Source organism: Dendropsophus ebraccatus, chromosome 8 (assembly GCF_027789765.1).
Source record: "Dendropsophus ebraccatus isolate aDenEbr1 chromosome 8, aDenEbr1.pat, whole genome shotgun sequence".
NCBI classification, from domain to species: Eukaryota; Metazoa; Chordata; class Amphibia; order Anura; family Hylidae; genus Dendropsophus; species Dendropsophus ebraccatus.
In genome coordinates this window covers 31,158,206-31,178,917 of record NC_091461.1, presented here as the reverse complement: position 1 = coordinate 31,178,917, position 20,712 = coordinate 31,158,206, and the positions used below count along the sequence as shown (strand labels likewise).

The 20,712-nt window shown below is 42.1% G+C and overlaps 1 protein-coding gene across 4 annotated transcripts in view; it reads left to right on the top strand.

Annotated features, from left to right (window-relative positions):
• Positions 1-1,118: 1,118 nt before the first annotated feature.
• Positions 1,119-20,712, top strand: part of PDE6C (phosphodiesterase 6C) — a 49,619-nt gene continuing 30,025 nt past the window's right edge. The window contains exons 1-5 of one of the 4 annotated variants that reach the window (XM_069978988.1): positions 1,119-1,595; positions 13,625-13,777; positions 13,870-13,959; positions 15,818-15,958; positions 16,799-16,873. In XM_069978988.1, the coding sequence (XP_069835089.1) occupies positions 1,119-1,595; positions 13,625-13,777; positions 13,870-13,959; positions 15,818-15,958; positions 16,799-16,873 (936 nt within the window). Of the gene's footprint in view, positions 1,596-8,452; positions 8,505-13,624; positions 13,778-13,869; positions 13,960-15,817; positions 15,959-16,798; positions 16,878-17,373; positions 17,418-20,712 lie in introns of those variants that run through there. The other 3 variants (XM_069978989.1, XM_069978990.1, XM_069978991.1) reach the window with 3 other exon arrangements.

The following is a 20,712-nucleotide window of genomic DNA, read 5'->3' as shown; positions in this document are numbered from 1 at the left end:
GACGGGAGAACGGGGCGGCGCGATCTGGGACCTGGTGCTGGAACTGGTTAGGTAAGTGACTGGCACCTTCTATAGCCACCCCCCTCCCCAGCTGTACAATAAAAATGACCCCAGCCTGGAGTACCCCTTTAAGTTGAATCCCCCCAGGGTGTGGGTGGGGTAGCAGGTGGTCATCTTGGTGGCTACCTGCCCGAGTCTCTCCTGCTCTCTCCCTGTCAGCATGCTCGGCAGGGATGAGTGACAGGCAGAGAGGCCGTTACTGGCGCCTCTCCATGTCAATCATCTCCGCTGAGCACGCTTTAAGGCATTATAAGTACTTCTAATAGTGCCTATCTGTAATATATAGAATTTAAAATATGCATCTATGGTGGTATTGTAGATTGTATAAAAATACCCCTATTGCCTAAACCTCTTTGGAGGGGTCTATACCAGTATAGGCATTCAGTTAAATACATCTACATCTGTGAAGGAGTGGGGTGCACTAACAAATTTTCTCCTTATAAATATCAATCACAAGATCTTTTCCTAAAAGAAAAATAATAAAACCTGTAGAACATGAAGTTTTCAAGACATTTAATTTAATAGACTCTTTTAGAACTGTCTCTTCCATCCATACACATGGCACAAGGACAGAAGCTGTGAGAGCTGTCAATCTCTAAAACCATCAAGCTTTATTCTGTTTCTTCAGACTAATATGTGATTACACCTTCCATTCACAAATACGTACGCCGGTCACGAGACTGGAACGTTAATCATGAATTAAATGTCGAGTGTAGACGCACGTTCTACTTTGGTACCTTACTGGGAGCAGAGCTCTGATCTTAAAATGGATTGCTCTGTCTAAAATGGTTCCTGGTGGATTTACAAGCTAAAAGCATGCCAGGGGTTTAGTGTCCTGACATCTGTTTAATTAGCCGTCTTCAGAATCCGAGGCTAAGAAGACACTAAGCTAGTGCCTTCTGTCAAACCTCAAGAAGGTTGGCCAGGATTTTTTAAGCTCTCAAGGATACATCAGTGTTCATAGAGATAGTCCACAGAATGACCAATTGGCCATGTCTTTTATGACTAAAAATATTTAAATATGCATTGCTGAGAAAGAAAAAAAAAACTATAAAAAGATGGGAGAGTTGAAGAAAGAAGATGTTGAGAAGTATCTGGAAAACAACCCTCAATTTGCCAAGGATTATTTCGACAGAAAATTGAGAAGCGAGTCTGTCGGAGCTCTGTTCAACAACAAACAGCTGAACCTAAAGGACGGGGTGTCGTTTCATGACCTAACAAAACTGGAAGAAGCCGACATCTTGTTGGATTTAGTGAGGGAGATTCAAGATGCCAGTAACATGGAGAAGACCATTCATAAAGTCCTTCAAAGACTGGCCTTGTTCCTTCAAGCCAGCTACTGTAGCTTTTTTGCCTATAGATCCCGGAACGGAATCCCAGAGCTGGCCACCAGGCTCTTCAATGTCACCAAGGACTCAAAATTGGAAGACAACCTTGTATCGCCGGAAAGTGAGATAGTTTTCCCTTTAGATATTGGTATCGTGGGGTGGGTGGCTCACACAAAGAAGACTTTCAATGTCCCCGACGTGAAAAAGGTAAGTGGCTAAAACCATAGTGTCTATGGATAAGAGTAATGATTGAGGAATATGTTTAGAATCTGTAAAAGTACAGATCTTGGTAAAGTAATGTCCGCATCAATTGCACTTCCAATAATTGTCCTCAGCGATAAGGCACGTGAGATTAAGATGTCTTATTGATATCACATTGGGTGCAAAGCAAGGAGTCTGCCTTAGATTAAGGGATTTAAAGGGCTGGGGTATATAGAAACATAGAAGATTGTCGGCAGAAAAAGACCACTGGGTCCATCTAGTCTGCCCTTTTAGTATTTTCTTTCTTATTATCTTAGGATAGATATATGTCTATCCCAGGCGTGTTTAAATTCTGTTATTGTAGATTTACCAACCACCTCTGCTGGAAGTTTGTTCCAGGTATCTACTACTCTTTCAGTAAAATAATATTTTCTCACATTGCTTCTGATCTTTCCCCCAACTAACCTCTCACTGTGTCCTCTTGTTCTTGAGCTCAGTTTTTTACTAAAAACACTTCCCTCCTGAACCTTATTTAGTCCCTTAACATACTTAAAGGTTTCAATCATGTCCCCCCTTTCCCGTCTTTTCTCCAGACTATACAGATTCAAATCTTTAAGTCTTTCCTGATATGGTTTATGCCTCACACCCTCCACCAATTTTGTAGCCCGTCTTTGGACCTGTTCTATTTTATCAATGTCCTTTTTTAGGTGAGGTCTCCAGAACTGGACACAGTATTCCAGATGTGGCCTCACCAGAGCTCTATACAGCGGGATCACAATCTCCCTCTTCCTACTGGTTATACCTCTAGTTATACACCCCAGCATACGATTTGCTTTCCCCACCGCCTGGTTGCACTGGTGACTCATTTTAAGGCTGTCAGAAATCATTACCCCTAAATCCTTCTCTTCTGAAGTCTTTTCCAACACAGTACTGCTGATGTGATACTCGGATAGAGGATTCCTCCTCCCCAAGTGCATTATTTTACATTTGGAAACGTTGAACTTCAATTTCCACAGTTTGGACCACTTATCTAGCAAAGCTAAATCATTTTCCATATTACTGACACCTCCAGGAATATCAACCCTATTGCACACTTTTGTGTTGTCAGCAAACAGACAAACTTTACCTACCAACCCTTCTCCTATGTCACTTACAAACATATTAAAAAGAATAGGACCCAGAACAGACCCTTGTGGCACACCACTTGTAACCAGTCTCTGCTCGGAATATACACCATTACCAACAACCCTCTGATATCTCTCCTTCAGCCAACCACAAATCCACTGAACTATCCAGGGATTAAGTCCAATTTTCTCCAACTTCTCTATCAGCTCTTTATGGGGAACTGTATCAAAAGCCTTGCTGAAGTCTAGATAGGCGATATGTATGTAGGTCCCACCCTAAGGAAATAGAGGTGTACATTATCCCCTAAAATAAACACCTCAGCTGCTGCAGAACCTCTTTGTGGTGTTGAAGTGCAATAATTGTGTCACTCACTTTTTGAAGAACATAAGGATCTTCAGGGATAAATTATACCCCCCATTGTAATTTCCCCTCTAAGCCAGACTTCCCTTCATTACCAAGCATTACCATTGCCAGCCCCAGTGACATTCATCATGCGCCTCCCCATTGTAAGCTAGAAACTAGTTCCCTAGGTGTAAGCCGCAGCTCTCTTCTGGTTTACACTTCCCCACCTCCCAGGTGTCAGTGTGTAGTAGTGTTGCTCAACCTATGGCTCTAAAACTATTGCAAAACTACAAGTAGAATTGCATTGATAGAGGTAGTAAGATGCCCTCAAAATTGTATGTCTGGTTCAGCTGTGGCATGCTGGGAGTTGTAGTGTCACAACAGCTTGTTAGCCAACTGATATACTGTACTTTCAGCTCTTAAGTTATTAAAGGTAAAAGATGACTATATGTTTTGTGCCTCAAGGCGTGAATAAGGCTGCAGATGTAATGTTCTAGTCAGGACGATATTCGGCTTGTCAACATCAATATTTGTGTCTGAGCCTGTAAAACACTCATCAGCTTCATGTGTTGCAAAGTGTTGACTTTCATTACTAAAAGTTCAGTTTAGGGCTATCCTGAGGACAACGCTCTGATCAATATTAGTTTATCCCACAGGTATCAGTAATGGGAAATGATGCAACTAAAGTATAAGAGATACGGGTAACCTGCACCCCCAGGGGGAGATTCTGAAAATTAAACTAGTCCGGCCAGAGACGAAGGGCCCCAACATTTTAATTGTGGAAAAATGATAGTGGTAGTCATGGTGACAGATGATAATGTGAGCCCTTCACCCACAGTTACAGTATATAAAATGACGACTGACACGGCTCCCAGGCTAAGCTGACCACCTCCAGATACTTTGTTGACCACCTCCAGAGGCTGCGCTGACCACCTCCAGGGGCTGCGCTGACCACCTCCAGAGACTGTGCTGACCACCTCCAGGGGCTGCGCTGACCACCTCCAGGGGCTGCGCTGACCACCTCCAGGGGCTGCGCTGACCACCTCCAGACACAGTGCTGACCGACTCCAGGGGCTGCGCTGACCAACTCCAGACACTGTGCTGACCACCTCCAGGGGCTGCGCTGACCACCTCCAGACACAGTGCTGACCACCTCCAGGGGCTGCGCTGACCACCTCCAGGGGCTGCGCTGACCACCTCCAGGGGCTGCGCTGACCACCTCCAGACACAGTGCTGACCACCTCCAGGGGCTGCGCTGACCAACTCCAGACACTGTGCTGACCACCTCCAGAGGCTGCGCTGGCCACCTCCAGACACAGTGCTCACCACCTCCAGGGGCTGCGTTGACCATCTCCAGATATTTTAAAATCATGAAGTACGGGGAAATGAAAAGTTTTACAAGCTAATCTTGCCACACACATAAGATAGCTAGCAGCTGAACATTCATTTGGCCATTAGGTATCCCTGCATACACATGCACTCTCAGCTCAGCCAGACAGCTCTGGCGACCGCTTATCTCCACAAGAATAAATGGATCAGAAAACAAGCTTGATCCTTCTCTCCTCCATCTGCCATTGCAGAAGAATCAGGAGGCTGCCATTATTTCCTGTCTGCGTGCAGACAGACTCCGTAATTGGCGATCAGTCACCGACCCTTGATCAGTCAGGCTGCCTGGTCAGAATGGCCTGGTCAGCTGTCAAACTAAATAAAACTACGAACTCTTTAAGCCTTTTCTGACTGTGAACACCCTGAAAGGCATTCATATGTATAAACAAATAATACTAATATTAATGATATTTTTAATATAACAGAATTCTAAATATTTTCATAATAAAGCTCTTTGTAAACAGGTGTGTTAATATTTATGCACAAGAGCAAAGTCTTCTTAAAGGTGAAGTCCGGTGCCGGGGAAAAAATCATTTGGGGCAGGGGGTGGGGGGGAAGATAATAAAGGTATATTTACCCATCAGGGTGCCCGCACAGCTCCGCGACCTGCTCCTAGACCCCGCTGACAGTCTGTATATCTCCCCTGCTGCTACGTCACAACCCGGCAGACGGATCCCCCGATCAGCCAGTCAGTGACTGGGCCAGGACACCACTGCAGTCACTGATTGGCTAAGCGGGATACATCCCGCTCTTTGGTGAGGTTTCAGCTGGGTCGTAATGTACCCCTAAGCCAAGAGAAAGCGACATCCAGTGGGGTTCAGGAGCCCGATGATGTGGGGCAGTGCAGGCACGTGGTCAAGTAGGCATACAAACCGAATCCTGGTTACGTGACTTGGCCACCTATTCATGTGCATAGGATTGCATTGCAACCTACAAGTGGTCGCAGCCCACAGTCACAAAAAGTTATATAGATTTGTAATTTACTTCTATTTAAAATTCTCAAGTCTTCCCATACTTATCAGCTGCTGTATGTCCTGCAGGAAGTGGTGTATTCTTTCCAGTCTGACACAGTGCTCTCTGTTGACATCTCTGTCTGAGACAGGAACTGTCCAGAGCAGCAGCAAATCCCTATAGAAAACCCTCTCCTGCTTTGGACAGTTCCTGTCTCAGACAGAGATGTCATCAGAGAGCACTGTGTCAGACTGGAAAGAATACACCACTTCCTGCAGGACATGCAGCAGCTGGAGTACTTGAAGACTTGAGATATTGAAACAGAACTAAATTACAAAGGTATATAACTTTCTGACGCCAGTTGATTTGAAAGAAAAAGTACCCTTTAAAGTCCACCATTGCAACAATACACCCACGCCACGTGGCATATTTATTCTAGGATCTTCTAGGATCTATATCTGCTCTGATGTAGGAGATGACGCCATTTACGCAATCAGTGATCTGAACCTGTCAAAGCACCATCCGTTTAACCTACTTACACTCCGTCGGCTTCACCGCAGACAGATTACATATACCTGAACAGTACGCAACCTAAACGTCTAAGCCCTAGCAATGCCTGTTAGAGACATTATAATCACCGACCAGGAGGGGGCGCTCTCCGAAGCTGCCATTGGAATAGAAATACAAATACCAGGCACAGGATGCTTACAGCTACTTACAGGTACAGAGTAAGGTGGTATACAGTCATTTCTGTAATTTGAAGCGTGTATTATAAGTCTGTGTGGTGTGGTGGGGAAATACTTAAATTATGAAAGCATTGGCCATTTGTTTTTTATTGTAATAAGAAAAAAAAGAGTCTTTTGTGAAGAGTTCTTCATTTAAAGGTTGTTACACTTCAGATGTCGGTTTTGCATGATTTATAACAGGGATGGGGAACCTTCGGCCCTCCAGCTGTTGCAAAACTACAATTCCCATCATGCCTGGACAGCTGAAGCTAAAGCTTTGGCTGTCCAGGCATGATGGGAATTGTAGTTTTGCAACAGCTGGAGGGCCGAAGGTTCCACATTTCTGATTTATAATACAGAAGGTGACACTGCAATATTTTATACTGCCAATAGTGGTCATAGGTGGTACTGCAAGCTGTAAGCATAATCAATGTTGCTATCAAAATTATATGAAATAAATGGTAAAATCCAAATGATACGGCCTTATCTGCTAACACAATGTTTCCTTCTGTTCTTCCTGGTATAATATTGTTTTCTGTACGTCTATTATACATGTAATAGATCTGTACATTTTTAACTCTGCATATAAATGTCTCACTATAAATAATTGTAATAATAATAATACGTAATGCTGGGTTTACACGGAACGTTAATTCGCCCAATCAAACGATTAACGATTTTGAAGCAACGATTTGGTTTTTATAACGATCAGCGTTTAGATGGAGAAAAATCGTTAGAAGATTCGTAAGAAATCGAAGGGTGAATCTTCGAAAGACTGTTCACACGAAGCGATCTGCGAATTTTTAGTGAACGACGAATGACGATTTGAGAACGTTGAAAGATCAAAATGAACGATTTTTCGCTCATCGCTTGATCGTTTGCTGTGTTTACACGGAACGATTATTGCTCATATGGGATCGTTATAGCGAAAATTCGATCGATAAACGTTCCGTGTAAACGCAGCATTAGTCTCTTGCCATACATCTAATTTATCATTTGAAATCAAAAGCCGTCAGAGTTTGTCTGACAATCCTGCACAGGTGATACTGAGTAAAAGTCCTTGCTGTATTCTGGCCCTCCGGCACATGGCGAGCTGGGGATAATCCTGCTAAGTGCACAAGGCTGATTACAGGGGTAAAGATCAAGTAGAATCTGTGCGGTGTAATGCCACAGGGTGAGGCGGTGCACAGAAGCTCGATACCACTCACTGTATCTATTCCATATCACGGTATGGGGAAGATTTATCAAACATGGTGTAAAGTGAAACTAGCTCAGTTGCCCCTAGCAACCAATCAGATTCCACCTTTTATTTTTCAAAGAGTCTGTGAGGAATGAAAGGTGGAATCTGATTGGTTGCCGGGGGCAACTGAGCCAGTTTCACTTTACATCATGTTTGATAATTCTCCCCCATGGTGTAAAGTGAAACTGGCCCAGTTGCCCCTAGCAACCAATCAGATTCCATTTTTTATGCCACACAGACTCTTTGGAAAATGAAAGGTGGAATCTGATTGGTTGCTAGGGGCAACTGGGCCAGTTTCACTTTACACCATGGGGGAGAATTATCAAACATGGTGTAAAGTGAAACTGGCTCAGTTGCCCCCGGCAACCAATCAGATTCCACCTTTCATTCCTCACAGACTCTTTGAAAAATAAAAGGTGGAATCTGATTGGTTGCTAGGGGCAACTGAGCCAGTTTGACTTTACACCATGTTTGATAAATCTCCCCCAATGTTCTCACTAATAAGTAAAAAAAAAAAAAAAAAAAAAAAAAAGAGAGAGAGAAAAGACATCTGTTATTGACGCATTTTAACTGAATGCATTGAAGTCAATAGAATGACGGACGTCTAATGCACACAGTGTATTAAAGGGTAACTATAAAGTTTTGCGGGCGTCAGGATAAGCAGTCAATACAGTCAAAAGCACTGTTGGAAGTAATCCGTTCATGGCGCTTGCCTGCATCGGGAGCGCGGTGCAGCACAGGTTTTATCACTGTGTATCCTGCCGCCCATGAAACTTTAGAGTTACCCTTTAAATGATGGACGTTGCTGGCGCCGATGTCAAAAAAATGTTCATGGCAATTATTTTTGGACGTCTTTTGCAAAGAATGGACGTTATTTTTTAGTTGTTCACACACAGTTCTTCCTTTCACCATTTTTGATATTAAAGGGGTAGTGCGGCGGTAAAGAATCCGTCTGTTCCGAATGCCGCCCCCCCCCTGCAGCGTCATCCGATGCTCAGCCGTGATTGGCTGAGCATAACTGTGCTCAGCCAATCGCGGCTAAGCACAGTTGTGACGCGGCGGAGGGGGACGGGCGGCAGCGACTCGGCCGTCCGTCCGAAGATGACGTTTGGCACAAAATGGCGGACAGCCCTCGACACGGATCAGGTAATGTATAATGCACCAACACGGGTGGGGGTGTTGGGACACGGGGAAGGGGGCGATTCACAGACATAACATACATTACAAAGTTGTATAACTTTGTAATGTGTTTTATTCTGTGAATAATTTTTTAACGCCGCACTTCCCCTTTAAACTCAAAGGACTTTTCAATTAAAGACACATCCAAAGGGGAATTAGTCCAAATGAACTAGAATAATGGAACAACAGCCGTCACTGCACTGATGGGCGGCCAAACCGCAAAATAACGGATGTCATTTTAAAAAATTATAAACGGACAAGAAAAAACCTTGAGGGAACATAGCCATAGAGTGACATATGCTAAAGGACTATAAATGTAGGAATGATCACCCATCTCTCCATCTATATTTTATAGTCAACTTGAGTTAAATCTTTGAAAACCCTGGTTAATAATCCCAAATACTTTCCCAGACTATTGCATGGCTGGACTATGACTGGTCTATAACATAATGAATGGGAATTCCTAGATTACCCCAAGACTGTACATTTAGTTCTGGTTATAGGCAGACTAGGCAGCTGCCTAGGGCATCATAATATATGGCTGCATAATGGCTGCATAATTCTCGATACACATTATTATCAATATAGCAATAAAATATTGGGGGTGAAAACAGTATATTAAAGGGGTACTCCGGAAAACATCATTTTCTTTCAAAACAGCTGGTTTCAGAAAGGTATATAGATTTGTCATTTACTTCTATTTAAAAATCTCATCTGCCCATACTTATCAGCTGCTGTAAATCCTGCAAGAAGTGGTGGATTCTTTTCAGTCTGACACAATGCTCTCTGCTGCTACCTCTGTCCATAGCAGGAACTGTCCAGAGGAGGAGAGGTTTTCTATGGGGATTTGCTGCTACTCTGGACAGTTCCTGTCTTGGACAGACGTGGCAGCAGAGAGCACTGTGTCAGACTGGAAAGAATCCACCACTTCCTGCAGCACATGCAGCAGCTGATAAGTACTGAACTTTTTTTTTAATATAAGTAATTTACAATTCTATATAACTTTCTGAAACCAGTTGATCTAAATTTATTTATTTATTTATTTTCGCTGGATAACCCCTTTAATCACTATTACCTTATGTCTCTACATGTTATATCACTTATTGCTGTCTGCCCTCGGAGACTATTCATCAGTAAATGAACCCCATATAATCTCACCCTGAATGTAGATTGTTGATGGCCTGACTCTCATTCAATTAATGCAAAAAGAATTAAAATGATATCATCTAAGAGGCAGTCTGCCGCCTGGCAGAGAAATAGTGCAGATTGCTGAATATGGGGTATAAAATCTGATAACAGGATAATGGCATGGAGCGCAGGTAATCCCAGTAATATTCAGATTATCTCAGATTCTGCCGCAGCTCATCGGTGCGGTATGGACGTGGTTTGATGTGTTCTTACTTCCTAATCTGCAGCAGTTTATTAACCTTTTTAGTAAAGCAGTATTCAGCATTTTAACATTTTTTTTTTTTACAAATTCAAAAAATTTCCACTTTTTATCAGTTTCTCGTGTTTTCCAGATTTATATTTTCTCGTGTTTTCCAGATTTATGTTTTCCATATTTTCATTGAAGATAATGATCTGCTCTGGTCACCTGATGAAATATAGAAGATTGTCAGCCAGCTGATCCTTCTAGCATTGCCTCCCCCCTTGTTATATTGCCCTTATATATTTATCCCAGGCAGGATTTACCAACCACATCTGCTTAAGTTTGTTCCAAGCATCTACTACTACAGTAAAAACAAAAAAAAAAAACAAAAAAAAACAAAACACTTTATTCACATTATTTCTGAAATTGCCTGATCTTAAAGAAGTTATCCAGCAAAAATCTCTTTCTTTCAAATCAGTTGATATCAGAAAGTTATATAGATTTGTAATTTACTTCTATTAATACATCTCAAGTCTTCCAGTACTTATTAGCTGCTGTATGTCATGCAGGAAATGTTTTATTTTCAGTCTGACACACTGCTGCCATCTCTGGCCGAGACAGGAACTCTGTCTCGGTTTTCTATGAATCCCTATAGAAAACCTTTTCTGCTCTGGACAGTTCCTGTCTCGGCCAGAGATGTCAGCAGAGAGCTGAAAATAAAACAACACTTCTTACAGGACATACATCAGCTGATAAGTATGGGAAGACTTGAGATTTTTAAATAGAAGTAAATTGCAAATCTATATAACTTTCTGACACCAGTTGATTTGAAAGAAAAAGATTTTCACTGGACTAACCTCATATTGATCCCCCTTGGTCTACTGTTTAGTCATTTTCCTAAAAAATTGTTGGACAGACGGACCAAGAACTTCATCCCAAGAGATTTTTCTATGTTATTGTTATTTTTCAATATTATCCAAACAGTTCTTGGACAAACAATGCAGTAAAAGAAGGGTATAAAGGTGCATAAAAAAAAATAAAAAATGTTTGTGTGAGTGTGTGTGTGTGTGTTGGGGGGTTTGACACTATGTCCTGCAGGCTGAGCAGCAGCTTTATCCAGTGATGCTGGGAACCATATCAGCCAAACAAGCTGAATGGTTCCCTTTAAGGGGGTTATCCAGTGCTAGAATAACATGGCCACTTGTTCCTCTCTCTTGTCTCCAGATTGGGTGGCGTTTGGAACTCAGTTCCATTGAAGTAAATGGAGCTTAATTGCAAACCACACCTAACCTGGAGACAAGAGCGGGGGAAAAGTGGCCATGTTTTTGTAGCGCTGGATAACCCCTTTAATTCCAGAGCGCTATACAAGCAATAAGGGTAAAAAACAGGCTGTGAGGGCTTACAATCCATTAATTTTGAATTTGGTGCCAGAATAGATTTCTGAGTGTCATTCTTCCCACCACATCCAGCTTCATTTACTTGATACTTTCAGCAGTGGATTTCCATATTAACCCCCCAGCCTTCTATTGTCTGTCCACGAACCTGATAACCAACGCTCTGGGACCTCCACCATTTAGGGGTCTCCACCACCTAATCCCATGTCCTGCGGTTTAAAGTTTCTGCCTGGAAAGTCATCTAAAGTTTACATTGAGATAAAAATTATGATGTGACTCGGCTCCTGTGATTTGAGCACATTGTGGCACTATATATGTATGTGGCACTATATACATAATTTCTCACAAAAAGGAGTAAATTTACATGCAGTGCCCCACCAAGTGTGTTTGTGAGGAGGAATATTGGTTGTCAGTAAAGATGAGTGAACTTCAAGTTTAAAGGAGAAGTCCGGTGAAAATTTTTATTACGGTATTGTATTGCCCTCCATAAGTTATACAAATCACCAATATACACTTATTACGGGAAATGCTTATAAAGTGCTTTTTTTCCTACACTTACTACTGCATCAAGGCTTCACTTCCTGAATAAAATTGTGTTGTCACGACCCGTCTCCCAGAGCTGTGCGGGCTGTGGCTGCTGGAGAGGATGATGGCAGAGGGATGCTCAGTGTCCCCCTGCCATCATCTTCTCCAGCAGCCACAGCCTGCACAGCTCTGGGAGTCGGGTCGTGACATCACAATTTTATCCAGGAAGTGAAGCCTTGATGCAGTAGTAAGTGCCGGAAAAAAAAGCACTTTATGTGCCTTTCCCGTAATAAGTGTATATTGGTGATTTGTATAACTTTTGGGGGGAAATACAATACCGTAATAAAAATTTTCACCGGCCTTCTCCTTTAAGTCGAGGTTCAGCAACTTCTCTACAAATGATCTTGCAGTATTTAACTCCCTGTGTCTAGAAAACATAGATGCCATCATAGGTAATATCCAGGTTTTCCTGGCAACCCTAGGGGGCAACTGACTTTTCCAGAGGGGAGTTAAATGCAGAGTGTTTAGGTTCAGAGAAGTTGCTGAACCCAGACTTACACTTCAAGTCCGCTCATCTCTGGTTGTCATTTAATTACATAGTTGTTGTATTTTTATGCTATTGCATGATTCCTTAATTGTGCCTTATTGTTTTATGTTGTTCTAAGGTGACTAAACTGCGTTATACTGTTATATAACTTATATATTTATAGGTACAATTGATGAAGTCTATTCACTTACATTAGCACATTGCATTAGTACCCAGCCTCTCTCTCCCCAGACAGTAAAAATCCTGTTTGGTCTAGCTGTGAGAAGGGCCTTAGCTCCTACCTTCCATTAGTCAGGTCTTATTACTTGGGATTGCCTGGAGTATAGTAAAGTCCTACAAAGAATGCATTGTACAACACAAATCAGAGAGAAGATGCAAATACAGAAACAAAAGACTTCAAGGAAAAGCTGTACAGTAGTCCAATAGCACATCTATGTCCTTTCAAGGCTTCAGGCCAGGCCTAGAGATGCACCAGTACCCCCACAATGGGAACTATGTTCCACAAGTCACTGAAAGCCCACCACTGTGCACCCCTCAGTGAAGAAGCTAAGGAAAGTATCTTCATAGGGCTAGAATGGGATTTAGACTGTTTCTGGTGACCCCCAAACATTAACTTGTTTTCCTCCGGGATGCTCTCCTACTCCAACTGCACACACATATTTTTCCTATGATTTTCTACCAATAATGATCCATCCCCGGCAAGAGAAGCAATACAAGTGGAAAACCAGATATATGAAATAGGTTTTCCAGTGCTACAAAAACATGGCCACTTTCTTCCAGAGACAGCACTACTCTTCACTGCAGTTCAGGTCTGGTTTGCAATTAAGCTCCATTTACTTCAATGGAACTGAGTTACAAACCCCGACTTAAACTGGAGATAAGAGCGGTGCTGTCTCTGGAAGAAAGTGTCCATGTTTTTGTAGCGCTGGATAACCCCTTTAAAGCCAAGTTGCAGCACTGGCATGAAAACACTGTGCAGCAAAACACGGGCGTCTGTTTGTAATGACAGCTGCAAATAATAATCATGATCATTATTTGCGGCCCTCATTACCAATAGATGGCCGCCTTTGCAGCGTTAAAATGCCGGCTGTCCAGAAAGGTGGGCGTCATTTTCACGTAGTAGGAACATAGCCTAAAACATTTCATGGACAAGTGGAGAAGCTAAGTACAGTATATGTATGCATGGGTGACCTAGCCTTTTGGTCCCAGATATTGTGGCTATGCTCATACATCAATGTATCTCTCTCTGCAGAACACTCACTTCTCTGACTTTGCGGACAAACAGACCGGCTACACCACAAAGAATCTATTGGCTACACCAATCATGTATGGAAAGGAGGTTCTAGCCGTCATCATGGCCATTAACAAACAGAACGCCCCGGCTTTTTCTAAAGAAGATGAAGCGGTGAATAAGAAATTCTATGTATTTCATTACCAATCATTATATATAGACATGTATTGGATTGGATATATAATATATTTTACCTATTTTTGCAGGTCTTCACTAAATATCTGGATTTTATATCCATTGTTCTTACACACCATCATATCAACTACCTTCACAGCATTGAATCCAGGAAAAGTCAGGTAAAGTAGGGGGATTGTAAGCTCTGTTGTCCTGTGTGCAGCTATATTATACACTTTCAGTATATTTTGTTTGTGGTTATTTCTATATGCAACTAAACGGGACGGACACTCATTACCTGAGTCCATGTCATTTGCCGTGAGGACCTTTTTGACCAACATCTAAATCTCCCCTATTTTTGTATTGGTGTCACACTAAAGTCGGGTTCACATATGCCTAGTGATCCAGTATAGTTGCCTTCTGGGGTGATCGCACTGGTTAAAAACATTCACATGCAAAACAATAAATGCACCCAGAAGGAAACGAGCTACTCTGACAAAACTTAACTTGTATGTAGTATATGAGGAGATAAGCAAATGATTACAAATTTAGAACAAAAGATCATTTTATTAAGAAGTTATGGCATGAAAAAGGTTACAAATCAGTAAGTAGTAAAGCCACCCCTGGCAGCTATACAAGCCGAAACACGGCATGGCATTGAATCAGTTAGGTCACCTATGACCCCCTGCAGAAAGTCATGCCATAACCCCAGCTTGCCCTGCCTATGATGTGGAGTCTTTGGTAGACATCTTAAAGGAGAAGTCAGGCGAAAATTTTTATTAAAGTATTGTATTGCCCTTCAAAGTTATACAAATCCCTAATATACACTTATTACGGAAATGCTTATAAAGTGCTTTTTTTCCTTGCACTTACTACTGCATCAAAGCTTCACTTCCTGGATAAAAATGGTGATGTCACTTCCTGGATAACATTGTGATGTCACATCCTGGATAACATGGTGATGTCACTTCCTGGATAACATGGTGATGTCACACCCCGACTCCCAGAGCTGTGCAGGCTGTGACTGCTGTAAAGGATGATGGCAGGGGGATGCTCAGTGTCCCTCCAGTGCCCTGTGTCCCTCAGTGTCCCCCTGCCATCATCCTCTCCAGCAGCCACAGCCCGCACAGCTCTGGGAGTCGGGTCGTGACATCACCATGTTATCCAGGAAGTGACATCACCATGTTATCCAGGAAGTGACATCACCATGTTATCCATGAAGTGAAGCCTTGATGTACACGAGTTTCGTGAATGTAGCTAGATTTCTTCTGGGTGCATTTTTTTTTCTTGTGAGCCCAACTTATCTGACTTATATTGCACAGAAGACACCCATACTACCCACATAACTTACCCATCAATCCTAAAAACTGGTAGCACAATCTTAAAGGGAATGTGTCATCAGAAAATTACCTATTGTTTTAATCAGGTTTCAGTTAAACATACTTTTTAAGAATTTTAAAAGGTCTAAAACTAAGCTGAGACTTCCTGTACTAAACCCATTCACATGCTATAAAAACTGTACAGACTAAGGCTAGGTTCACACTATGTAAGTTCCGTTGTAACAACCACCGTAAATACTACGGAACTTACGTAGTGCTGCCTTCTAAGGAATCCTGGCCAGAGTGTATACACATAATATACACTCCAGCTGGAATCCCTAGCGGACATGTCAGTTTTCTGCGGCCGCTATTCACTGAATAGCGGCCACAGAAAACCCTGTCAGTTCACATAATGGAGCAGGGAATTCTGATGCGGGCTTGCATGGATGTGCCCACATCCAAATTCAGCAGCTGTAAACATGATCTTTTCTGACAGCAGCCGTTCCGTGACCCGGCCGGGTCACGCAATGGCCGGTGTCATATAAAGTGGGAACATGGCCTATACAAGGAAAATCCATTGGATTAGCCCGGTGCAGATTAGCGCCATTGGATGTGTCTAAGTGTTGTGTGCATCCACTCCATTCCAACCTGCACATGACTGTGACCAGACAGAGGTTCTTCTGTCTTTCCTGTCCCCCCTGACTATGCTTCCTCTCCACAGATCCTGCTTTGGTGCGCCAACAAGGTGTTTGAGGAACTTACTGACATTGAACGTCAGTTTCACAAAGCTCTCTACACTGTCAGGATATATCTGAACTGTGACCGTTACTCTGTTGCATTGCTGGACATGACAAAAGAAAAGGTGATTCCTACTGATACAACATGTCTCCAAACCCACTAACCTCATCCGTAACATAGAGAAACTGATGCAGCTCTAGACAGATACACAGTAATCTCACAGGAAGTTGTCAGGAAGAAAGTGCAGCCTGCCAGCCTTATTTTTACTTTTGTACTCATACCTGCAATCTATCTATCTATCTCCTATCTATCTATCTATCTATCTATCTATCTATCTATCTATCTATCTATCTATCTATCTATCTATCTATCTCCTATCTATCTATCTATCTATCTATCTATCTATCTATCTATCTCCTATCTATCTATCTATCTATCTATCTATCTATCTATCTATCTATCTATCTCTCTCTCTCTCTCTCTCTGTCTCTCTCTCTCTCTCTCTCTCTATCTCTTCATTTCTAAATTATTGCGATCAAAGTTATACATCTACCTTATAATGTAATGATGTGATGGGGGGGGGGGGTCATCTGAACTATAAGATATTATAAAAAGTTTTTATACAGTGGTTTTCTAATTTGCACTCTATCTAATATCTATTTCATTCTATTAAAGGGAATCTGTCAGGTCCCTACCAGGTACACAACTGTAGATACAGGAATATAGCAGGGGCTCTTCAGCTTCCGAAGAAAAATGCAATTTTATAACTCTGGAAATGGCCAAAGGCATGATTTGTTTGACAGGCATCCCCTATCTGCTTGTGTATGCAGCTCCGCACCTGCTACAGAACTGACAGATTACCTTTCTGTTGAGAGTAATAGCACAATGACAGATTATAACAAATAATATACAGTATAATACATATGCTCATTCACATTTCAATTCTGGATTCTTCTCCATCTAGGAGTTCTACGAACAATGGCCAATCCTACTAGGAGAAGTACCACCCTATAAAGGACCGAAGACCCCTGATGGAAGGGTTTGTAAGGCCTTTGTTCTATGCTATATATCGAATAAAGCATATTATATATATATATATATATATATATATGTTCATATGGTGATGTATAGAACACTTTACGGGGATCATGCATAAAGACAAATATTGGATTGATGTCACAGATATAGAATAAGTCACCCATGAAATTCTCAGAACTCAAACTACAAATTAACAAGTTGTGTGAGGGTTTTTACTCTCTTAGGCTATGTTCACACTACGTATAAGTACGGGCGTACTTTATGCGCCTGTGAACACTGCCTATTGATCTATAGGATCCCGTCCGGAGTGTATACACATTGTATACGCTCCGTCCGGGATCCCGTGCGGCACCGCAAATAACTGACATGTCAGTTTTCTGCAGCCGCAATTCATTGAATTGCGGCCGTAGGAAACCCTGTCAGTTCACACAATTAAGCGAGGGGCTCCTGCCGCTTGCTTCATTGTGTGCTGTGGGAGGTTCTGATGTGGGCGCGCGCTGATGTGCCCGCATCAGAACCCTGTGGCCGGAAAGATCATCCAGCCGGTAAGTCACGGAACGGCCGGTCGCTCACAGTGTGTAAACATAGCCTTATACAAAAAAAAAATAGATTCACTTAGAAGACTAGAAGCCTCATAAACAGTCTAAAAATGTGGGTTTGTTTAAATTTGAAGTAAATATATTATTTTTATTTTTATATTATGTTTATATTGCGCCAACATATGTTGCCAAACAGACCATTTATATCATTATTATGTTCATGCAGCCTGGTACTTATAATAATTAAGCTATTTAAAGGTTTCTTTTAAACTATCAGAAGGTTAGAAGCATGCAACCTGCTCATATGTCCCTATAGTGCACGAGGTGCTAAGGATGGATTTTAGGAGCCTTAGGTCATGTTCACACATGGCAATAACAGCGGTGGTTGTGTGACACGGCCATGTCAAACAACAGCCGCTGTCTCACATGTCCATCCGGCCAATAGTAGTATTGGCCGGATGAACATCACTTTATTTGAATTGGGAGCCGTACTTTAACCTGTGAGCACAGGATATCTTGTATGGCCGCTGTCCACTGAATAGCAGCCGCACAAGATAGATCTGTCATTTTTATTGTGCGGCCTCAGAGAACACCAGCTGTAGTGTATACAGACTGTATACACTTCGGCTGTTGTTCCATACACTGTAATGTAGTCTCACATTGTTAATAAACAGAGGCCGTTGTTGCAACTTGCAATAACGGCCATTGTTTGTTGCAAAAACACAGTTTGTGAACATTAGATAGTGCTTAGGGTCCATTTACACAGAAAGATTATCTGACAGATTATCTGCCAAAGATTTGAAGCCAAAACCAGGAACAGACTATAAACAGAGATCAGGTCATAAAGGAAAGCCTGAGATTTCCCCTCTTTTCAAATCCATTCCTGGCTTTGGCTTCAAATCTTTGGCAGATAATCTGTCAGATAATCTTTTTGTGTAAATGGACCCTAAGGGTGCGTGTACACAGAGAGATTTATCTGACAGATTTTGGAAGCCAAAGGCAGGAATGGATTTGAAAAGAGGATAGATCCCAGTCTTTTCTTTATGACCTGATCTCTGTTCATAGTCTATTCCTGGCTTTGGCTTCAAAGATCTGTCAGATAAATCTGTCTGTGTAGATGCACCATTACTCTACCAGAAATTTCCTGGCTATATCAGCTTACACTCCCCAGCTGCAATACCAAGTACAACCACTACTAAATATATGGAGCTGTCACTGCTCCTGCCTTGGTACCTTCAAGCAGCTGATCATTGGGGTTGCTAGGAGCTGGACCCCCCATGGATGTGATATTGTTTGTGTATCCTAAGGACATGCTCCTACTATGTATGTCACCAGCCGTTCTGCCTGCTCCATTGTGTGAACTGACAGGGTTTTCTGCGGCCGCTATTCAATGAATAGCGGCCGCAGCAGACTGACATGTCAGTTATTTGCGGCGCTGCTAGGGATCCCAGCCAAAGTGTATACTATGTGGGAGATTTATCAAACATGCTGTAAAGTGAAACAGGCTCAGTTGCCCCTAGCAACAAATCAGATTCCACCTTAAATTCCTCACAGACTCTTTGGAAAATTGAGGCTGGGTTCACACGCTGTAACTGTGCGGCTGTATTTTTTATGCGGCTGTAAATGTGCGGGTGAAACTCCGGCCGTGGGAAAAAATAGACATGCGGCTCAAAACATACGGTCATTTACTTGGAAATCTGGTTCAACTAAAAATAACAAATAAAATGTTAAGAAAGTGATGCAAACACCTCTGGATGCATCTGGGAAAGCAGGGAAACAGTTTACATAAATTGCTATTACCGGGGTTTGCGATCCTCTGCACTATAGCCGATGTCTGTCATGGTTAATATATTGAATTAATAAAACACATTTTCTGTCTAATAAAGTCCCTTTTATTGTTCAATAATTAAATGTAAACGATTCCATCATTTTGCAATTAAATATACTGTTAAAATAAATATATATATAAATAAATGTATATTTATATATATATATTTATTTTTTGACAGTATATTTAATTGCACAATGATGGATTCGTTAGAATTAAATTATTGAACAAAGAAACTGTATTTATTTCAACGAAAATGTGTTTTCTTAATTAAATATTAATTAGTACAGGAAGCTCTATAAGCCGGTAATTCATATGCCGGCAATAGAGCATTCTGTACTAATCATCACTTTACTTTAATTAAAACATCAAATGTTTCTTCTAATTATGTTATGACAATAGCATTATTAGAAGAAACATTTAGAATTATATGTGCGCTCAGCTGATTGGCTGTTCGGCTGAGCGCACATATAATGAGCCGGTCCGCAGTACAGTGACTTCATTGTGCTGCGGACCAGCGAAGAGGACACATCGGGGTGAGTATAGAGCTCTCCCCACCCCCTCCCCGGCACTGCACCCCTCCCAGCAAGGAAGGGGGGTCACTTAACCCCTTCCTTGCTGGGATGGGTGCAGTCTGACATCAGTCTGGCCCCCAGGGGGTTAAGGGGGATGCAATACATCCTCCCTTAACCCCTTGGGGGTCAGACTGTAAGCAGCGATCTGTAAAGATGCTGCATACTGTAAGGAGCACAACACCGCTCACAATGATGGGTGTTGTGCTCCTGTTTGTGTGTTTTTTGTGTGTTTCTCCCTTTTTGTTTTTCAGATATCGGTATCCTGGGGATTATGTCGGATTCCATGGACTACGTCGATGACCAGCGGTTGTTCTTTGAATTTTTTTAATAAAATGGTCAATGAGGGGTGTGGGGGTGTTTTTATTTGAATAAAAAATATTTTAAACTTGTGTCTTGTCTTTATTTCTTTACTTTATAGACTTAGTAGTGGAAGCCGTCTAATAGATGGAATCCATTACTAAGTTGGGGCCTAGTGTTAGCCGGTATAAAATGGCTAACACTAACCCCCTATTATTACCCCAGTACCCAATGCCACCAGGGGTACTGGGAAGAGCCGGGTGCCAGTGGTCCCGGAGCGTCAAAATTGGCGCTCCTGGACCGGGCGGCAGCAGGCTGGTAAGATTTAGGCTGGGGAGGGCCTAAACCAATGGCTCTTCCCACCCTGGTGTTACCAGGCTGCTGTCGTTTGGTTTTTAACCCGGCTGGTTATAAAAATAGGGGGGACCCTATGCGTTTTTTTTTAATTATTTATTTATTTAAAAAAAAAAAACCGCATAGGGTCCCCCCTATTTTTATAACCAGCCGGGTTAAAAACCAAACGACAGCAGCCTGGTAACACCAGGGTGGGAAGAGCCATTGGTTTAGGCCCTCCCCAGCCTAAATCTTACCAGCCTGCTGC